Source organism: Formica exsecta, unplaced genomic scaffold (genome assembly GCF_003651465.1).
Source record: "Formica exsecta isolate Colony F162 unplaced genomic scaffold, ASM365146v1 scaffold352, whole genome shotgun sequence".
NCBI classification, from domain to species: Eukaryota; Metazoa; Arthropoda; class Insecta; order Hymenoptera; family Formicidae; genus Formica; species Formica exsecta.
The window spans coordinates 1,018,057-1,040,087 of NW_021850773.1; the positions used below are offsets into that span (position 1 = coordinate 1,018,057).

At 35.9% G+C, this 22,031-nt stretch overlaps 1 protein-coding gene across 2 annotated transcripts in view; it reads right to left on the reverse strand.

The window, feature by feature from the left end:
• LOC115238610 (serine/threonine-protein kinase NLK) overlaps positions 1-22,031 on the reverse strand; it is a 46,081-nt gene that overhangs the window by 5,004 nt on the left and 19,046 nt on the right. The window contains exons 3-9 of one of the 2 annotated variants that reach the window (XR_003884517.1): positions 20,575-20,681; positions 8,706-8,791; positions 8,320-8,529; positions 7,905-8,093; positions 6,999-7,200; positions 5,736-5,829; positions 2,984-3,236 (exon numbers count right to left, since the gene is read on the reverse strand). Coding sequence is in view for 1 of the 2 variants with exons in the window: in XM_029812582.1 (XP_029668442.1) it covers positions 5,736-5,829; positions 6,999-7,200; positions 7,905-8,093; positions 8,320-8,529; positions 8,706-8,791; positions 20,575-20,681 (888 nt within the window). In the remaining variant the exon portion in view is untranslated. The remainder of the gene's footprint in view (positions 1-2,983; positions 3,237-5,735; positions 5,830-6,998; positions 7,201-7,904; positions 8,094-8,319; positions 8,530-8,705; positions 8,792-20,574; positions 20,682-22,031) is intronic. The other variant, XM_029812582.1, reaches the window with a different exon arrangement.

Consider the following 22,031-nt stretch of genomic DNA (forward strand, 5'->3'; position numbering starts at 1 on the left):
AAAGTTTTTTAATTTTGTTACTATTATATTTTTTTATTAAACTAAAAGTTAATAAAATATTTAGTAAAATTTATATTAAAAAGTTTCTGTTTTCAAAATTTCACATATTTGAATTAAAAAAGATCATTATTGTATTTATTTAACTTTTTTTAAATTATAGTGATTAGTATGATTTATTAATAAAAACAAAAATATCTTTTTACATAAAATTATATAAATATATTTTAATATTACATATTAGGTTATTTTTATAGTTTTTGCCAGTTTATTCCATTGGATAATATCCGGGACAATAAAAACCGGAATTTACCATGGTTATTTTCACTCACTGAACTTTTCCGGCCAACCCTGTAAAAAATGCAACAATTGCTACATGTAGAATCGAAGTCTTTTTTTTGCTCATTCTCGATTGTATATTATTTTCTACCATGGAATTAAAACATAATTGTCAATCGGCAGCCAATATCGATAATTATCAGAGCACGCAGTACTCGCTCGTGACGATACGAAGGATCAATAAATCTCGATTTTTAGCAAAATAACAAAAGCATTCATCTGATTTCCATGCAGCTGTCAGCATGCGTGACAGCCGATCGTCTCTCTCTCTTTCTCTCTCTTTAAATATATTTTTGTTTTCATTATAAATTTGCTTCCATTATTTTTTCTCTTTATCTATCGTTTATCTCGTTCGGGCTATTTACGCGCGTATATCGAAGTAATTATTGACCTAATATCGGGTGGGTATTATCTATGGGAGATGTTCTCTACGGGTTGTATTATTGGGCGAATTATAATGTGGATTCGAGAAAAGGTTTAAGGATCGGCAAGAATATCTATTTCTCGAAATCTCTATGCAGATTTTCGCGAAAGATAGTTTGCATCTTTTTTTTTTTTGTCATTTTTGGCGCGTCGCGGCGTGAGCTCGTCCTTCTCATCGACGGTTTCTTTCAACTGAAGGCTGCATGGTAGATCAGGCCTTCTTTTACACTCATAATGTCAACAATAAAACAATGCGCTCTGTTCAGGCGGTTTTCCTTGTTTTCTTTTACGCGAATAATATGTTCGCAAAATGGCAGGTCGAGTTGTGAAGGCGAATTGTGTTGCACGCGCATGAAACCGGGGTGACAACTTACAAATTGTTATATATTCAGTTTATTAATACGCGAATTATAATTATTTTTTTTTATTTTTTAATTAAGATTAAACGTAAAGTAAGATATCAGTATGGTGAATTTACTTCTTTAAAAATCTAACATATAGTTAAAAATTCATATTTCATTTTTTCTTTATTAATCTTAATTTAAGTTTCACGACTTTCAAATATTTTATCTATTATTTATTATGGTATATTATTAATATAAATAATGGCAATAATGTATTTTAATGTGAAGAACATATATCTTTTCGTTTTTTCATTACTTGCATCTACTTTGTAGATTTTGAAATCTAAGCTTAAGAATTTAATCTAATTAACTAATAAAATAATTTTTATAAAAAATGTTCTATTATTAAAGATGTTTTAATTTTATAAAAAATTATTTTTAATTACAATAATTATATATTAATATTAGTTTCTCGGGAAATAAACTGGCTCTTCTTTTACAAAGTCTTGATACTTTGAATTATATTTGCTACAACATTATATAATGTATGTGTGTATATGTGTGCGCGTGCGCACGTGTATGTACAGTAACAAACTTTCACAATTTTCTACGGGGTGAAAAGATTTAAAAGACGGAGTGACTTGCCACCGCCGGATGTTCCTCGAAGATTTTAATTGTTTCCTTTTTAATTAGACTCCTTTGGACTCGCTTTAAAGTGGTCGTAAAAGTGGGTCAGCAGCAATGTGATTTCTCGCTTCAGCAACGCTCTCGCTCGGTTGAAAGAAAGGGAGAGAGAGCGGAGGGACGAGACGGAAATACTTATCGGACAAAGAAACGGTATCCTGCCGAATAGCACCAGGTATATTATCGTTACTCGGGTGTTTAAAGGAGCCCGTTAATGGCGTGTACGCGAAACTGCTGCTAATTAGCATCGCTATACACGCCTCCATACGTCATCGTTTAAACCGCATTGCCTAAATCCGTGAAAACCAACGTTAAATTTTCCTAATTTTCACGCTTTTTCCCCCGGATTTATTCCTTGAATATTAAGATATAAGATCCATTTTACATTATACATTATGCAAAAATAAATGGTATATTACCTATGTTTGAAATAAAGCAATTATCAATAAAGTATTAAAATATTACGCTTGCAGACATTTTGTGGAGCGAATCTTCAAATTTTATTTCACGAAGATATTTCAGATGTTAATTTATTTTGTGTATATAGTTTCGTCTAGAGTAAAACATTTCAACAATTTCAATGTATCGTCGAGAGCGATTTTCAATTTAATCAGATTGAATATGTATCGCATATTTTATAACAACAGTTTTCCACGTGGCTTTTAATAGTTAGTTAGTTTAAAAAATTATTATAATTTAAAACGATTATATTAGATTTTTTACGGATCTTCGAGGAACTTTCCCCTCGCTTTTCCGCCCAACTATGAATATGTAGTATATCCAGTCAACTATATTCGCGTATGAGATGTTAAATTTATCTCGAGTTATATTTATTTAGAAGTAAGAGTGTCACCCCGCGTTCGAACGCGATCAACCCGCCTCGATGCGAAATACGCGACACAGCCGTTTCGATTTGGAGATGCGACGATATGCAGGGCATCTCGGAATCACCAAATATCCATTCCAATATCCGAATAAGCGCGAGTAAATATTTACGATTTAATTTCACTTAAATTTCAATTTGGCGATTCCGAAGATATCGGTCGCAAACGGCGTTCGACAGAACGCAAGAGGCACGGTGTATGTATTTTGTACATCATGAGGTAAACAAAGGACAGTTTTGAGAAGCCAAGGTCTTGTAACGCAAAACAAAAAATGGCAATATACTTGGTATTATAAAAAATAGGATTATGTACCTCTGCGAGCGAGGTTGCGTCGACTTATAGCTGACTCTCGTTTCGTTCGGTTCGTTCAGGAGGAGGCGTAACACGATTGGTAGTAGTAGTGGTAGCGGTAGTGGTAGTAGTGGACGATAGCGGTAGTAGTCGATAGTAGCTGACAGTGGTAGATAGCTGAGTCGGTAGTGGTAGTAGTAGTAGTAGTAGTAGTAGTAGTAACGTGTACGTATACGCGACGCAGGGCGCTGGTTCGGCGATCGGCTTGCTCTAACTTGACGGCAGAGTAAGCAAGACGAATAATTGTTACACATCCAACAGCAGTGTTGCGAGTAACACTACTCAACAATAGACACCTTGTAGAAGTTATGGCATGAATGTGCGTCAGATCCGATTTCGATTTTCGTATAAATGTTTCTATTCCTAGAATCCGCGCGCAGATAATAAGAAAAAGATAACAGGAATGTGAATTCTGATTGATTTCGATTAAAACACTGATTAATAATCACGTCTAGATTTCCAATTTAACAGTTTGATAACTTCAGATGGGACTCAAAGATATTGTAGCGAACATTTTCGTAGCAGTTCGTTGTTTAATATATTTTGATGAAATTTTTGGGAACACATATAACACATTTCATTTTACATTTAACCTCCGTTAAATATGTCACCGTTGTTAAGCATTTATAAATGATATAAAAAGACATGTGACAAAAAATCTAGACATATTGATATTTTTATTATAATTTCGAAATATCAGGGAGTCTCTCATAACAATTTGGGATCCTTCACTTTTTACTATACTTCTACAAAAAGAAAGTTAAATTTTGTTGAGTAGTGTAATCTGGGGGAAAATATTAGATTTGTCATTATACATATATCGGAGATATTGCTTCATAGCTTTCAATATCGCAGAGAGAGAAAAGTAGGACAATATCCTAAAGTATCAAACAAACTTTAATAACAAAAGAGTTTTAAAGAAACTCAATTACTAGCCAAATATTCAAAGATTTAATAGCACAATAACAGCCAAAAAATTGATATTTTCCATTTTCCTAAACTAATATTCACATATATGCACATACCCTCAAAACTTTTGTTCTAATAATACGTACATTATTTTTGTTTTTTTAATAATACATTTATTATTTTCTATACCCACATAATAATATAATTTTCATTCTATTTTCGTCATGAATTACCTGCATTTGGATTGCATTATCTTGAATCTATTATATCATAAAATATTGTCCGTTACTGTGTGTGTGCGAATACTATATTTCACGAGGAAATAAATTGATTGCGTAATTGATAATTTTGTTAATATTATATATTTTCATTACTCTTAATAATACGCAATTTTCCGATCCATCAGAAATACGGTTTATATAATTATAATTGTAAACATGCGAAACAATTGATATGAAATAATTTTCTTATTCACAAAAACCGATCAATAGAACGTGCTTTCTGAAAATTGCAAATTAATGTGATTGAAAAAAATATTTAAAATTGCATATATAAATTTAAAAAAAAAAACTGAATAAAAAAAGAGATTATCCGATTAATTTTAAAATTGTGAAAAAAATAAATTTCGAAAATATGCCAAATAATACACATATATAAAAAAAAAAAAACCTGGGAAATCTGAGACATTTTAGATGTTTGCCTGTTTTTTACATATATGTACTACTTCAGAGTATCATTCTAATCCTCCATTCGGCGATATTGATAATTATCAGTTCCTTATCTATTTGATCTCTGCTCTTTTGCTATAATCGAGAGATCGTATATAGTGATTGTGTCACAGTGGGCCGACAGGGTTACGTGAAACACACACATCTTACGCTTTACTCTTCCTTAGAACAATGTCGAAAGATACAGAGCGTATCTTTGAAGACGTTAGCAAGAGGATCGCCAGGACGAAAGGCCCCTCTTTTTTTTCTATCGACTCGAGTTTCAAGTCCCGTACGATCGATTTTGAAATTTACTTTCTCTTTCCGTTACGCGTCGAAAGACTCAGCTGGTTCTAGTCAGCGCTACTCTTCGAACACTCGATATATATCCGCTCGCTCTACTCGACTGCTTCGACTTGATAAGAAACACTGTGCGCCCCTCTATGAACTTTCTTAGGGATTATTAGCCTGTCTTTTGATCGGGAATCTAGGATCACGGCGCGGGAGATGCACGAATGCAAAGGAGGGGAGATATTGATTAATCTCGAGGGGAAGTGAAGAGATGGAGGGGAAAAAAAATGTTTTTCTCTCTCTCTTTTTAATTCTATTAGGGTTCGTTTTTCGTTGATTGGCTCTGGTGACTTTTCTGTATGCGACTGGGGGACTTTTATGAGTCGGGTCATATGTTATATACATCGAGTGTTCCAAAACTACACAACAAGCATGCGTTACAGCTGTAAATTCAATCAATATATTGATAAAGTAAAATTATATTCTTCTTTATAAATATTTTTACATTTATTAATGCGTGAAAAGCATATCTTACAGTGTATTAAATTCTACTCAAAATTATATACGAAAAATAACATTTTGCCGCATGCATCGTGTTGCATTTGTTAGCGTTTGCCATAAGCTGAATTTTTAAAAATCTCTCTTCTCGACTTCATTAATAGAATTTTTAAATACTTAATATACTAAGAAATTTTTTTTTTTTTTTTAATCTCGCTTGTTCCAACTATTTCCGGTAGTTTTGGAGCACCGTGTATACCGATCGGTCAAGGACAATTCGCGTGGATTCGCACAGTAATGTGGCTTACCTTGCGAAGCTCTTGAATGCCGCGGATTGCGGATTTATGCAGAGCGGCACTCGCGTTGTGTTCAACTGCTCCGCTATAAATTTGTGCATCTCCTCTGAAACAGACAATGATGTACCGGTATATGAGAGAATGACGGAGGCGGAATGCCGATAACTACGCGATACAGTTTCTCGTGGCCGAGCTAGTGACACCGTAAACAACGCCATGGTTCACGTCCTGATCGCGCAGTCAGCGCTAAATACGGCTAAGTGGTTCTTATCTGCCGTCGATGTATCTTTAGAATTTTATTATTACAATCAGCTTTACCACACAATCGTTATTTAAATCAGGAAAAATTTAAAATTTAGAAATATTTTTCTTATAAAACGAAAAGTTTCTCGAAAATACTTTTTCACATTTTATTTGTATTTTTTGAAAATAATTGAATTGATAAATTCAACTTTTAATCAAACACAATAACGGAACCTTGATTTTAATTTTTAATATAATTCATATCTAATAAAAATTAATTAGGAAATAATGAAGAGGAATAAGCAATGTTTTTAACGTTACTCATCGATTCACCGTTCTTCGGCGCGTCGTTAACGATTATAGCTTGAGAAAGCATGAGAACCTCACGATTCTCAGCCACTAGGCGCTGCTTAGATAAACTATGATTTATCGTGACACGCATACAGGCGAGCGTGTTTATCGCGGTTATTGTTCTCGAATAGTGCAGCCACGTGCCTAAGATACTTATTGTGTACGTCATTATCTTTTGATACGCGAGACATTCTTGCGACGATATATCGAGATTCATGCCGCAATTTGTATCGCAAAAACGAGCTTTCAATTATCAATTATTACGCTTCACATAAAATTTAATGTGGAAAATAAAATACGACGTAAAAAAAAACGCTAAATTATAGATATCAAAAACAAGAAGTAATTTCTTATTTTTACATAATATTTTTACATAATATAAACATATATGTATATAAATTTTAAACTGATATATTATTAGAAATAAATTAAAGTTATTCATTTTATAAAAATATAAAAGAGATAACCCTCCCTAATATATATTCGTTCTGTATATCTATCATAAAAGTTTTATTATTTTTGAATAACATTATAAATAAATCATAAACGCATTTCCAGTCCCTCTCTTTATCATTAAAAAATGGTTTCGCAAATAAAACATAAATATCTATTAAAAAAAAAAAAAAATACAACACTCGCGACTCTTTTTTGTCGAATCTTTGATACCGTGAATTTTCTCACCTTTCACTTGCTGCACGCTCGTGAGCTTTCGCTCCCAGAGATCGTCGAACGGATGGGCGGCCGAAGGCTCGAAATCCACCCTGTACTGTCTCATGCCTGCGCTCGTCGTGTAACAGCACGTGCACATGCATGAATGATACCGCAACCGTCCCTCGTCCAGGTAAGGATGCGCCAGGGCGTCCACCACGGTGATCCTCTTATCCTGAGCAATAATAGGATAGGGAACAGAATAAATGAATATTCGTAAAATGGAGGACAAAGTGCCAAATTTTCGTGCCGGACGCAAACGACAGAGCGAAACGAATTTCAGTTGAATCAAGAGTGATATGTGGAGCAGGAACGTGCGTTTTCCGACCATGTATTTTGATTATTATCAATCTAAATAAATATACAAAATTAATGACTGAAATTAACAATCATAAAGCATGAAAGCCGAGACTGTACTAATTATTGTTAATTGAAGTGACAGATGAATTTCACAGAGGAAGATAATAATAGCCTTATAAAGAAACATGGTAGGATCGACAAATGTGAAATTTTCATCAATTAATTAAATTAAGAATTAAATAGAATATCTGTACGAGAAAGTTTCAAGAGGATCGTGTTGCTTAATTCACAGTGTAATTCTTTTTAGAGTTCTTTATATCCAGTGTATATATAACAAATCTTTTAAAAAACTCGGATTGGATTATTACATTCTAATTAGAGATATGCAAGTGTCATATACATATAATAAAATATATACACTGAAATATATATTGAATTTCCAAGACTTCTCTCATTGAAAAAGTGATACAAGAATCGCTTAAAATTTTTTTATCGAATGATGAATATAAAATTTAATTAAATATGAAATTTAATTTATATAAAGAAATAATCGAGCGCTATTTCGTAAGGCGAACTTACGGGATCAAAGACTAGCATCTGGCAAAGCAAATGGACGGCCTCGTGCGTCGCCTGGCTGCTGAGATTATACAGAGTCGCGAGCGACGGCGGCTTCTGCGCCCTTCTCAGCATATGAGACTTCGCGCCCTCGCATGCATACCTCATCTCCTCAAGAGTAGGCGAACCCAGCAGTTCCGTGATTAACTCGAGCTGCAACCAAAAATAGAATGCGCATTTTTATTTCAACTTCCACGCGCGAGTACGCTTTCTTCTCTTGAAATCTTATAAAATATATTCGATCGCTGATCGAGACAAGCATCTTTAAATGATCAAGTAACCACGGAGTCAGAATCGGAAGATAATTAATAATTTTTTTTTTAGATAATTAATAATTAATAAATTAATCGATGTAAACGAGATATTAGTATTCTCTTACCTGTTGCACGGGGCTCTGGGCCTGGAAGAGGATCCGCCGGCGTAGCAGCTCGCCGAAGATGCAGCCGACGCTCCACACGTCCACCGCGGCGGTGTAGTGCCGCGCGCCCATCAGGATTTCCGGCGCGCGATAATACTGTGTCACCACTTCCTGGGTCATGTGCACGTTCTGATCAGGCTCCGCCACCCGCGCCAATCCGAAATCACAGATCTGGGAAAATAAAACGTACCCCCCCGTTGTGTTTTTGGCCGCTCGACGTAGCTTTTGCAAGTAGATAAACTTTAGAGTAAAGCTCGAATAAAGAGATCTTCTCGTCATATTCTCATATTTTTTTGTTGTTAAATTAAATGGACAGAGACTATGAGATGATTTAAATCGAGACTCACTTTTAGTACGCAATTGCTGTTCACTAGGAGATTCCCGGGCTTGATATCCCTGTGAAGAATTCGGGCCGAGTGAAGATACTTGAGGCCTGAAAGCAAAAATATATATATCTTAATTATAGTCACTGCAAAAAAAAAAAAAAATAAAATAAAATAAAATAAAATAAAATATCAATTCTTTTGATCATCAAACAAGAAAAATACATGGAAGATATAGAGTAAAAGCCACTGAAGAGCTTATTTTAAACCGTTTTCATGAGTAACAATAACGAATAATTGCAAATTTCGAAGAATTCTCATGAGAAAAGCAATCAGAATTAAATTATCGATTCGCTCGCTTTAATAAATGCAGCAACAACATCGTAAAACATCGATGGGAATTACACAAGAGCATGGAGCTTTATCGATCGTGAAAGTTGATGCGATCGCCGCAGTCTCGCTCATACGAGACTGCGAAAACGATATTGATGGAAGAATTTTTCACGCCGGCAGTGATGAGCTGACAAAACATCGGAATTGTGACATGACATATCGTTCGCGTCGACGCGAATTCAATTTTCGCGCCGATGAAAATTCGGGTCACTTCGGAACGAAGATTATGTCGGGCTTAATCAAAAATAGGTTATTGTTTTGTCGAAAATGTTCGCCGATTAAATTCGGGCTGTGCGGTTCTCGCGCAAATGCGACACTGATAACCGGATTTGCTCGCTTTACTGGAATAATTACGACGCGTAAAAGTGTTTATAGAATCATCGTTCCTTTTTGCATTTTAATCGCCCTCATTGAGATATTAAAAATATGGCTTTTATATTCAGCAACTCTTACGGAATGCATGTAACATGGTAATACGATTAAGATATTTTTCTGCCTCTAACATTTTGCCACCACAATTATTTGAACTATTAGATTTCATTTATGTTGAAAATATATTCGGAAAAATTACAAGAAAGAAAATTTATAAAGTCAAGAAGTCAAGAAAAGACTTTATGATATTATAAATTGCAATTTTATAATTTCGTAAATTAATCCCGATTAACTTTATGATATTATTAAACGTAAACTATATATAACAGTCGAATTACAATATGACATATCGCTTCTTAATATTCTTAATAAATTTCACATACAAGTTTCATTCTTTTATATTATACTAACATACAAGTACAAATAATATATCGATATATATTTCGCGATCGATTAAATGTACAACATTATATTTATAATTTAAATCCTGAAAATTTGAAAATGATTATAGGTAGAGAAGCAGGTTCCTTTGTTTATTCAAATTAATTATTTATAGTATGCAGAAATTTAACAGCCGATAGACCGCTTGGTTGAGAGAAAAGTCGGGACGTTGAATTAACGATAAACCGTAATGTTGCCCCGTTATCGATCGACGAATATTATAAAATGGGATGAAATAGTGTTCGTGACGTTTCAATTCGAACACATTTCCTTCGCTCATTTTAAAATAAACGAGTGACGCACATGACGCTTTAATTAAATAATCGTTGACAGTCAACGTATAGTGTGTGTATAGAATTAATTTTTTTAATTAGTTTATCATTAATAGCAATCGACATAACTTATAGACATTACGCGGGAGCTTTTTCGCATCCCTTTCTTTCCTCGCCTCATTTCGAACGGGTGATTTCTCTCCCGCACGCTGAGGGTGAGAAATGACAGGTTGAGCGGCAACGTAAGCAGGATCGTAACGAGATTCCTTTCGTGTTTCATGATCCATCCCTGTCAACGAATCGATTTTCACTCTTCATTTGCATTTGAAAATGCAATTTTATTTTATGAAACGCGTATGTTAAGATACAACACATTGACAAGCTAAGTTGAACAATGTTCAGTTTTTCTTTAATTTTGTTGCGATATTCATTATAATTTAAATAAAATTTTATCAAGAGAATAAAATATAATAACAGACTATTGAAAAATTAATTATTATGGAATACTATTGCAGACAAAATAGAATAAAATTTAACGATTTTTACGGATCATGTGATTTATATTTGTTTATCTTCAGATATATAATATAATATATCCAATAACTTATATAATTTATTACACGCATACGTGTCTCTCTGAAACACACTTTCGTCTCCAATTACGATCCTAAATATGAGTCACGCTACGAGCACGTTCGGGCCCCAGTCTTTCCGGCAATAAAACTCGGTTATACCGAGGATAATCCGTCGTTCTGAGGGTGGTTTGGTGAGCCCGGGATGTGTTCCGAATCCGCCCTGTCGTAATTAAAGTTTCTCTCGTCCGGGTTTGCTATATCGAACGCCGTTCTTATTATCGTGTCCGTTCGCACGCGATTAACTCGCATCCCGAAGGCTCTCTCGCCTAACCGGAGTCTTTATGCGCGTTTATCCAAATAGCGTGAAAAATGTATTTAACCGTGTCGCAGCTTTTATTCGAATATTAAATTATTGCAAATAAATTCGTGTTATTTCTTACGAACAAAATATTTCGCGTAAATGTGTAAAAGAAAAAAAAGCAGATTTGTGTGTAAGTAGACGGAAATACACGCGAATACTTGCAAATACACGAATTTTAGAAATAATATATATATAATAATAATAATAATAATGAGTAGCATAAAGAGAGAATATCCTAAAATCATCTAATATTCTCCTCAATGACAAGGAATTAATAATTTGAAAAGAAAAATTATTGATAATTGAAAAGTTATATAATATAAATCTCTTCGTTTTCAGTTAATCTCATTAAAAATCGTGACCTGTATTAAAGATTTCATTAAAAACGTAAGTGTTAAGATATTTTAAATAATCTTGCATTTTTATCGATGTCGTGCCTGTCATGTGTTGTATAGTCAACTATGTCACTATATCATCGATAAAATCCGGCGAGATTTGACAACGTCAAATAAAACGTGAATTTGGTTAATATCGGACGATTAATTAGCCGCACACGCGGCCGTTAATTAAAGTCCATCAGTAAGCCACTTATGAATATCCCGATTATTTAATGTCGTTTATCATCGAAATTAGTCGACTCGCATACTCGTCTCGCTATCGATGCAAATTTACGCGCACGTCATTTTGTTACACCGATAACGCAAGTATGAGAATTCTCTCTTTCTTTTTTTCTAGATTAACGTAAAAAAGAAGCGATAAAAGAAAACAATTAATGTTGATTAGCTATGGACGAGTTTTCCGACGAGAACTTAAATTATGTTCATTTGACTTTGCGTATAATCAGCCTCAAACCCCTCTCCCTCTCTTTCTTTTCTTTCCATTTAAATTGAATTAATTTAATCGCATGTCATGCCAATTAAGCAAAGGATTGATGAAGGATGAGCAAGGCAAAAAAGATAGCCAATATTGAGAAAATCAATGGAGTTTCGCCCCATGAAAAAAAAAAAAAAAATCAGGTCGATCGGTCGACACGACGATCCTTGCCTGAAGAATTATTATTATTGCTATTGTTATATGTAACGGAAAAACGACCATGAAAAATCGGCCTGATTATGAGCACAGATTGCTTTTATCCAAAACTGCCGAATAAAGTCGCCGACGACCTTGAAGTCGATAGCCGAAGCGAAATCAGGGTTCCCCGAAGGAAGACCTTGACTTTCGTACGTCGATAATTGAGGATCGTCGACCTTTGTCGACGGCCGGATAGAAGAGGAAAGAAGAAATCTGCCGGCCGACCAGTCGGCCGACGCGAAATTATTCTGGCTATTTAGTGACCCTTCCGCATATTTTTGAGTATTCAAAAAGTTCGTTTCATCGAACATAGTTATTCCAAGTCCGAATATTTTATCGAATACGAATAAGTTACTTAAATATTTCATATATTAAATACATATGAAAATTACTTACAGATTTATCTTTCCTTATTCGATAATTAAATAAAATTAAATAAATAATTTTTCATATATAATTCTATATTAATATAAAAAAATCCATGTGTGTATAAAATTTAATATACATAATTTGTATATAATTCTTACTCTCAAGTTCTATTAACTAAACATTCGCGATTGTATTCCGATAGCGAGTATTCGAATATCATACTGCGCGGTACGTATATAGTTATCGTATAAGCGCAATGCTACTGGCGGTTAATTTTGATACCCGTGGCCACGTCATCGCAATCGCGTCGCCGTAAACAAGAAACCTTGCACCGCGCGAATTTATTTTTGGCGAGGCCGATAACCGCGTTGCACACGCGCAACCACCTGAGTTTGCTCTTTTTAGTCAGCCAAATTTCTCTTTCTTCTTTAGATTGAGATCTATTTATTCGTTAAATTCGTATAATCTCGAAATTGATGAAGGAGCAAATTTGTAATTCGCACGATGATTATTCAACAGAAATGCATGGAAGCCCGCAATAATCGGTTGCATTGAAAGCTCTCAAGTTAACGGGCAGTTAATCGGTCGGCGCTTCATGTTAATCACTTCGCATTAATCACTCGATATTAAGCCTCCCCTCGACTAATTTATCTCGCGTATCGCGGATATGCAAGACAGAAAAGAATTTGCATAATGGGCGCCGTTGCGCAGCTTCCTGTAACACGAATCGGAGTTTGTAAAGTGTACCTTAAATGTCACATGTTAAACGGCTGTCGAGACGTAACAACGTAATATAATGCCGCCGGTAATACCGCCGTTAATGTTACACGTGCGGGAACGACGTTATACTGTGATTGCGAGCTTTTACGCTTCCGTCGAAACTTCACTCACCTTTGTCAAATTTTCTCGTGAACCCTTTCTACTTTCACACTTTCCGAAACTGTTAAGCATACATAGTTAGTGGCCGTTGAATTAGGAAATTAAAATTATGAATTTTTTAAAATTCGATTAAAAGGATAAATAGGATTACGAGTCTTCACAAAAATCAAAATTTTCAAGAATCAAAGAAAAAAATATATATTTTGTTAATGTAACATCATCATTATATCTTGAATTTTTGCGATGCGTTTATCGAAAACAAGATAATTCCTATAAGTTTCTTTTCTATGCAATTACGCGTTCTTATCTCTGTCGGTAGTGGCATAATTTCACTTGTCAAGATAATTGACACATGTCGTATTATTCCATTTAATGAACGTCGTGTAATTTACAATGTATCGCTTCCATCATCATTTCTACCAGGTGCTTGATTAAGGACTCAACTTCGCGGCGTCTATGTATAGCCACGTCGTTCTCAGAACATTATCCTTGATCGATGCATCTGCTGTCGATTAAGTCGATTCCGATCAGACGTTGAATCTAATTAATACTGCGTACGTGAATGCTCTTATGTACGTTACAACGCATCGACCCGCGCGCTTCCAGCATATGCATTCTGTTTTCGTGATACATATTTTGTCAAATTAGATTTTAGACTAACATATCGAGGATTAATTCTCAAGCCGAAAAATATTATAATGACGTAGATATTTTTATTTTTTAGCAATGTATAATAAAAATTATGTTATCAAAAATATGATATTAATATAGTACAAAGCTCTATGAATGTTATAAAGTAACATTAAACAATCTTTAATTTTTTCGATATAAAAAGTCAGATGGTAATATTTATGACAGATATACAATGTGAGAGTACGAACTAAAAAATTGATTCATCAAATATGACTGTTCCACGTGGCTCGTACACGTGCGACAAAAACGGAAAGTCAAGAAGGTTCACCCTCCTCTGGCAAAGTTCCAATCGATTTAATGTCGGTGTTTGTTAACGTACAATGTAGAAGAATGACAAGTGACTAAAGAGAATGTGAGCTAATATTTGGTCTCGAGAACAAGACTGAATTATTAACTTCGTCGACTTCTGGCTTCGACTGAAGGCAAAAGTTCGAGAGAAATTACGACATAGAACCTTGTTCGCGCAGATCGCGATTCAACAAGAGGCTCATTAAATTACTAGCAATTATGTCACGGAGTGCGCCAATCATGGCACGGTATACAATAGCGATTTAACAAACCACTCAATTGATATCTCGATAAAGAAAGTATAACGTGATACTTGAAATCATTTTTCGTGGAATTCGTCCTTTATATTCGATATTATTATAATTATAATGTAATTACAATTGAAATTAATATTTATATACAATATTAATAATGAATAGAATTAACAGTATCAAACTTGTAATAATAACATATTCATATAATATAGAAATTATCACTTCAAACAATTTTACCATAATTATTGGTATCTGTAGATGAATAAAAAATATTTTAACGCCGGATTTATATCCCGACAGATTATCCTGATTATACTTAATATGATGGCATAAGGCGGTTCCTTCGCGCGGATGTTTGTATTAAAAACGTTATCCACCGGCGTTTAATTGAATTATCTCGTCTCTCGCCCTCTGTCTTTCTCTCTCTTTCCTCCTCTTCTCCTTTTTCTTCTCTCTCCTTTCCCTTCTCTGTCTCTCTATGCGTTACGCGTTATGCTTAAACGCGAACGAGATTACACAGCGTGTAATCCGCTCATTAAGATTCGTCTGACGTCGATCGCAACCACTAGCAAGTAGTACGAGCACACAAATCGACAAAGTCAGACATGGCGCAGTGCGACACGTGTCATACCTTGCGCGGAAATTATTACTACATATCATTCTAATGATCGCAATCGTGTTATCATGAATGTCGAGCAATAAATATCAATAAAAAAAATAAGTTTCATAATTTGAAACCGATACGTTTTCTTAAGAGAAATGCGTATGGAGATACATATTACGTGAAATGTTGGTTTTTTGACAATAAAATGAGAACAAACGAGAAATAAAGAAAAATAAAATTATATACATATATCGTAATTAATATACATATTTTTTCGATAAATTCTTTAATTAATTTTAAATTAATAAATTTTCAATAATTAACTTGTTTTTTTTTTTTTTGATAAATTGCAGATAACAAGTAATTGTACGTTCTTTAACCATTTTGATACTAAAAATAATTAATTTAAGTTCAATTTACCATATTTTTAAATGGTTGATGAAAGATCTCTCTTTCTCTCTCCCTCTCTGACATTTAAATTAAATTGACAAACAATTAGTTAAAATTTAAATAATCAATTTGAAAATATATAATATGTAAAGTATGAGATTTTAGACACGTTTCTTTAATGATGCACTCTCTCTTTCTCTCTCCTCAGCAAAATTAAATTCAATTCTTTAAAATGTAATATTCGACAATTACTTTCATTTTCCTTCCGCCTCCGCTTAAATCGAAACGGCGTCAGTTGTATTAGTTACGAGATTGTTGTTGCACAACATTAGCATGGCGCATCCGCCTTATTGCTGAATTAAAAGAAGAAACGCCGCAAGTTTCCCTCGAAAATATGTTGCTCTTTAATTAAAACGTCGAGGCGGAGAGAGCGGAAGGAAGGAGGCGGCAGGAGGATGCAGAACGCGAAGGGGCAAGAGCGGCGAGGTTAACCAACGTGGTGGTGGTGGTGGTGGTGGTGGTGGTGGTGGTGGTGGTGGTGGTGGTGGTGGTGGTGGTGGTGGTGGTGGTGGTGGTGGTGGTGGTGGTGGTGGTGGTGGTGGTGGTGGTGGTGGTACTTATTCATTTACTATTTATAAATCAAAAGTTCTTGATAACAAAGATAAATATGGCTCGAAATGCAATTTCGCTGCCATTCCGTTATTCCGATCGCATTACATTACATCGAGAAATTTCTACTCGTACCAGCGAGTATAGAAGACAGTAATTTCAGAAGTGACTCTATCTCATCACATCGGGAGAGAGAAAGAGAGAGAGAAAGAGACAAGAAAAAAAAAATGGTGGTGGTGGTGGTGGAGGAGAAGCCAGAGCCGACCGGATGACGGGGTCCGGGGTCACGGATGGGCGGCGGCAGGACTGGTTTCGGACCAGTCAAGAGAAGAAGAGGAGCTCGCTGCTCTATCTACCCGGGCTTTACGCGCCGCGCTATACCGGGTGGGAAAGTCGAAACAGCCGACCGACCGTCTGTGAGAAGATCGAATCTCGAAGATCATCGTTTTCGCGATGGACATCGGTGATTGTTGCGAGACGCGTATTCAAGATAAAAGTGTCATCGAGCTGGTCGATCCTTTTTTTTTTTTTTTTCTTCTTTCGATATGCCATCAGCGTCCGTCACGCTACCCGCGTTATGAAACGCGTGAAACTTATAAAATATTCATTATATTACGATTAACAAGTGAGTTTATCATTAAGAAAGAATTTTCGAATATTTTGATTAGATAATAGCCTGTTATATTGCTTAATTATTAATGGGCGACGAAAATGAACCACGAATTACTTTTTATAATTACTAGTAGTTATAAAATAATACAAAAAATATTTCTTAACAAAGTATGTAAGAAAAGCAACATGGAATAGAGGCCCATGATTGACAGATGGTCACATAATTCCGCTGCATCACTGAAATATCTTGCGTTAATCTAGTTCGGATTCTTCGAGTCAAAATACTGAAGATTAATGCGTTGAACGTGCAACATATCTAAAACTGCAATTACGATTAACGTGATTCGCGCGGAAACGGGCGGGCCTTTATCGGACACGTCGAAAACGCGTGCCGCTCGCTTTCCGGTTCACGGCATCATTCTCCGTCTGGAGAAATGTACCGTTGAAGCACGCAGAAGCTCGAGAAGGCCAAGCCCGGAGAAGAACGGGGGTCCGGGTCGAACTCGTAAGGACGTTGACCGATGGATACGGCCAGGAGAATCGGTCCTGGGCCAGGATCGACGAGCGCAGCTTCTCTCGCTCTCCGCGATAGCAATATATTTCGCAAAAAGAGGATAACCAACCGCGAAACGAAAATCGTTAGAAACGCTCGTTGCAAATAGAATGTTTAACGTCGGGTAGGTACGAAATTATGAACACGAGAATGGCAAATGCAAGATCGTCGGCAATCTTGGTCCTTGCTATCTTGGAAACGCTAGGAATATACATATTCGATAAACTTAAAAAATATTTATACACTGCACGATGCGTAGTAAATTTTAATTTTATCAAAGAAATTTGTGTTGCATTTTATAGAAACTAGATTTAATTCAATTAAATTAAATTATCAGTGACTTCATTAAAAGTGTTATTAAATACTATATAAAATAATGTTAAATTTTCTTAAATTATAGTATAAAGATCTTAATAACGAGAAAACGAGGAAAAATTACTATTCGCAGCGGTATGCCTCGGTCGGCCAGCGCATAATGATTCGGTGCACTTGTGTTGCACTATGGCATTGCATTCGCGCTGCGCCAGAAACCTCCTTCCAGCGAGAGCGGAAGCGAAGGGTGAACGCGACCGAGCTCTCCTCCGCGTCATGATTCGGGAGATGCATCCTCCCGCTAGAGAAGGACGAGAGGGGGATGGGATGGAACGAGAGCTGTCATGACAAATTATCCTCGAAAACAAGCGGCTGGAAGGGAAACAAAAGTACGTCTTCCGTAACCGTTCGGTCGTGATAACGAAAGCCGAAAGATGTATTCAGTTGCAGAAGAATATGAGATGGTTAATTCTAACTCGACCACCGCAATAGGTAGCATTTTTTTTTTTATATATATTTTTAATCCTAAGTTAAATTTTTATTTTTATAGATTGACATTTTTGATCTTATTTTAATCTGTTCGATTAATTAGGAATTATATTATTATTAAATGTACTAATAATATCTGCGCGTGTATCGCAATTATTATTCCTTCAATTTTACGCGATACATTAATCGCGCAAATTTTCCAATGTAATCTCCGAAATTAGGAAAATGATTCGATCGGCAGCGAATATTTACGCACACGCGGTAGATCGTTAAGTGTGCTCTAATATCATTTAGAAACGGTGTGTCGCATGATATGCAAAGAGAGAAGCGCATAACGAATTTAGCGCGCTACGCCAGATCTCTCTGTTTCTCTTCTCTTCTCTTTTCCTTCGTCCCCTTCTCTCTTTCTTTCCTTTTCTCTCTCGCTTTGTCGGTGATTTCATTTTGTCGAGTGCCGCGATATAAGCAAAATCGATCGTGCGAAAAGACGGTTCACTAGGTCACCATTCTTTTCACGTTCAATAAAAAGCCCGCGATTCACCGTCGTAAATAGTTGCTTGCCGGTTGCCGTATACATCTCGATATATTTCATGAAAATGTACGACGCGGATACACGATGCTCGAATGTTGATAAACACAAATCGTGGTTTATTTTATTTATTTTAACAAATCTTGATTTTTATGTTTCAGTTTACACTGAAAAAATATGTACAATTTCAAATACGCAAAATATATATATATATATCTCGAATTATATTATTTCAAATTAGTATGACAGAACGGAAAATTCAAGAAACAAAGCGATTCTCTGAGCTTTCTTGATCGAGGAATTTCGAGCGTCGAGGCAACGGCTTTTGCGTTTACGTATTATCACCGTGGAATTTCATTTCCAGACGTCACACGCATCGTCTTTCTTTACTCCTCTCGCGTGTCGCGTCGTGGCCCCTTTAATCCGCGCACCCTTTCATCTGTTCTTTCTTTCTCTCTCTCGCTCAATGAGAGATATTTATCCCGTAATTTCGGATAATCGATACGACAAAAGGGCAAACTCACAATAAAATTCCATATCCGCGAGACATAATCACGCGCGCTCTGCGCCTTTGATTATAATTACGCTCGACGGTGCAATTATATTAATTCGAGCGAAAATATCAAATTTTTCATATTTCCATATTTATGAAAGCATAAAGATAAATAAGTAACTAGTAAAAATTATCCTCTCGCATCACGTTTCTGTTTTTTTTTTTTTTTTTTATTTTAGTATTAATACACATCCTAATACCTTCATTTTTATATAATTTTTTACGTTAGATAAATAACGTACATATTAATTATACTGTTGAAAATAAATAAGTCACGAGAGAATAACACGTACGTTTCCCTTCTTTCCACGAAAGGAGGAAAATAGCGGTAGACTGATCAAGAAAAGAGAAATAAAAGGGATGAACGGACAAAAGGATGAACGGACATTTTTTAGGCCCCAGTAGAGGGGACGGCGCGACGGAGACAGAGGGAAACAGGTAATTCGGCAAACCAGACAATGTAAGGACGATATAGGAGGAGCGTCGAGATCCCCGGGATGATCCCGAGGGATGAATAGAAACGATCCTGTTTATCTCAGTTCTCCCACCCTCGCCGTCCGCTTCCCTCCCTCCCTCTCTCCATCCCTCTCCCCCCCCCCCCCCCCCCCCCCCCCCCCCCCCCCCCCCTCGCTCACCGTCCAAACCTCGCCTGGTGACGACACAAGCAATATGCTACTCGTGGATTTTTATAAGCGTCGACTTTCCTCCCTTCTTCGCCATTCTCATCTCGTTCCTTGCGCTCCATTCTTCTCCTCCTGTTTGCCTTTTTTCTCTTCCACTTCTTCCCCCCTCTCCCCCCCCCCATCCCTTCCCTCTATCCCACCTGGCAGACTATCTTGGAATCTCGACCTCAACGACTGCTGAGAGGTCGTCTAGAGACTGGACCAGCACCTTCGTCGCCCTGGGAGTTCTAACTTGAAACTTTCTCATCCTCTCTCCTGCCCCCCCCCCCCTTTCCGCTTTCTCTATGGGTTTTGCTTCCTACCGAGAATGTACCCATTGTATCTTAAGAGCTGACCTACTAGTTACCTGCTTGTATCGCATCTCTGCTTCGTTCCTTTACTTTGAACTTGACAGTAAAATATATATATATATCCCTTTATATTTGAAATTTTTAAATGTAATATAACACACACACACATACATTAAAATACAAAAAGCTCTAAATGTAAAAAATATAATATGCTTCTGTTCTTTGTGTCTTATTGGTTTAAAAAAAATTCTAGTCTATTTAGGCGCGCAATAAAAAAATATATAAAGTTTCTGACACTCACCTCGCAGGATCTGATAAAGGAAGACCTTGATGTGGTCCGGGCTGAGATGCTGTGGGCTCACGATGATCTTATGCAGGTCGCTCTGAAGCAGCTCGGTGATCACATATCTGTGTCGCGCGACTCGTTAAGGAATTTATCGATTATGATCGCTCGTGTATTATGCTAAGTCGTGTCACGCGCGTGCACGTCAACGACCGGCAATTAGCAAGTGATTCTCCTTCCCGGATCATTACGTCGCACCTGTAGAATGGATCGGCTAATCTCGCGTGCGATGACTTAATCCACTTAATAATCCGCCGGCTCCATTTTTGGCATGTCAAATATAATTGCGACACGCCTCGCCTCGATAATATCGCAAAAAGAGCCACGATTCTAAATGCCTTACTTTTTAAATTTAAATTTTATCTGGTTTATTTTTTTTTCTGAACACAACTTGTCAGGAGAATTTCAGAGATTAAAAATGTTTGCTTAATTTAGTACGTGGATATTAATTTTTATGTCGGAATAAAACATTAAGTTGTATCTGCGCAGAATATTAATTGGAGCATTAATTAACATATGATAAAGTAAATTTATTTGGGTTGTTATTTTATTTCGCGTTTAATAATTACTTTCTCGATGTTTATCATGAATATGATAAATAATATTTTATTATTCTTATCATTATTACATGTATATTAGATGTTCTTTATTACGATGTAATTTCATATATATCTTTGTAAATTCATTATCCGAATAATATTTTATTGTCCGTTTAATTGCCGTTTAAATAAAATAATAACTATTACTTATAGATCTTTAAAGCAGATGAATTTTTGTACATCGGGACATACGCAACAGCCACCGCGAATAATCCGTCACCGAGTCATACCAATCCATCAACGTCCGGCATAAAAATGCAATCGCGCTGTAACGCGGTGTAAAGTAACACGCGTGCGATCGTTCCGTCGTGAAATATCTGTGTCACGTGTGCGGTCGAGAGAGTTAATATTTTCGCGGCAGTTGATTTATAGTCGATATGAATGCATTTGGCGAATGACCCGAGCACGCATCCGATCGCCCGGAATAACGTAACAGATAATGAATATCGATGTACGTTCTCGATGGTATCTACTTGCTTGCTGCTGACAGTGATCGAATCGGCTTGTAATGAATACGATTGTCGATGATCATAATGCCAAGAGAGAGTCTGCGTAACACGCAGACGTTACCTATCGCTATCGGGAGATATGATTTTACGAAGGTGAACGCGACGTCGAAAGAGAAATTAATACCAAAATATATTAATAAGAAATGGCAAAGACATCAATAAAGAAAATCGTAATATTAAAAATCAAAGTTCGATGAAATTCTTCTTTCTTGATATCAATGCTGATTTTATCTTTCTGTCATCAGAAAAGTATTTTTCCTCAAAGTAAAAAAAAAAAATATATAATATCGTTAGAAAAAAAATGAAA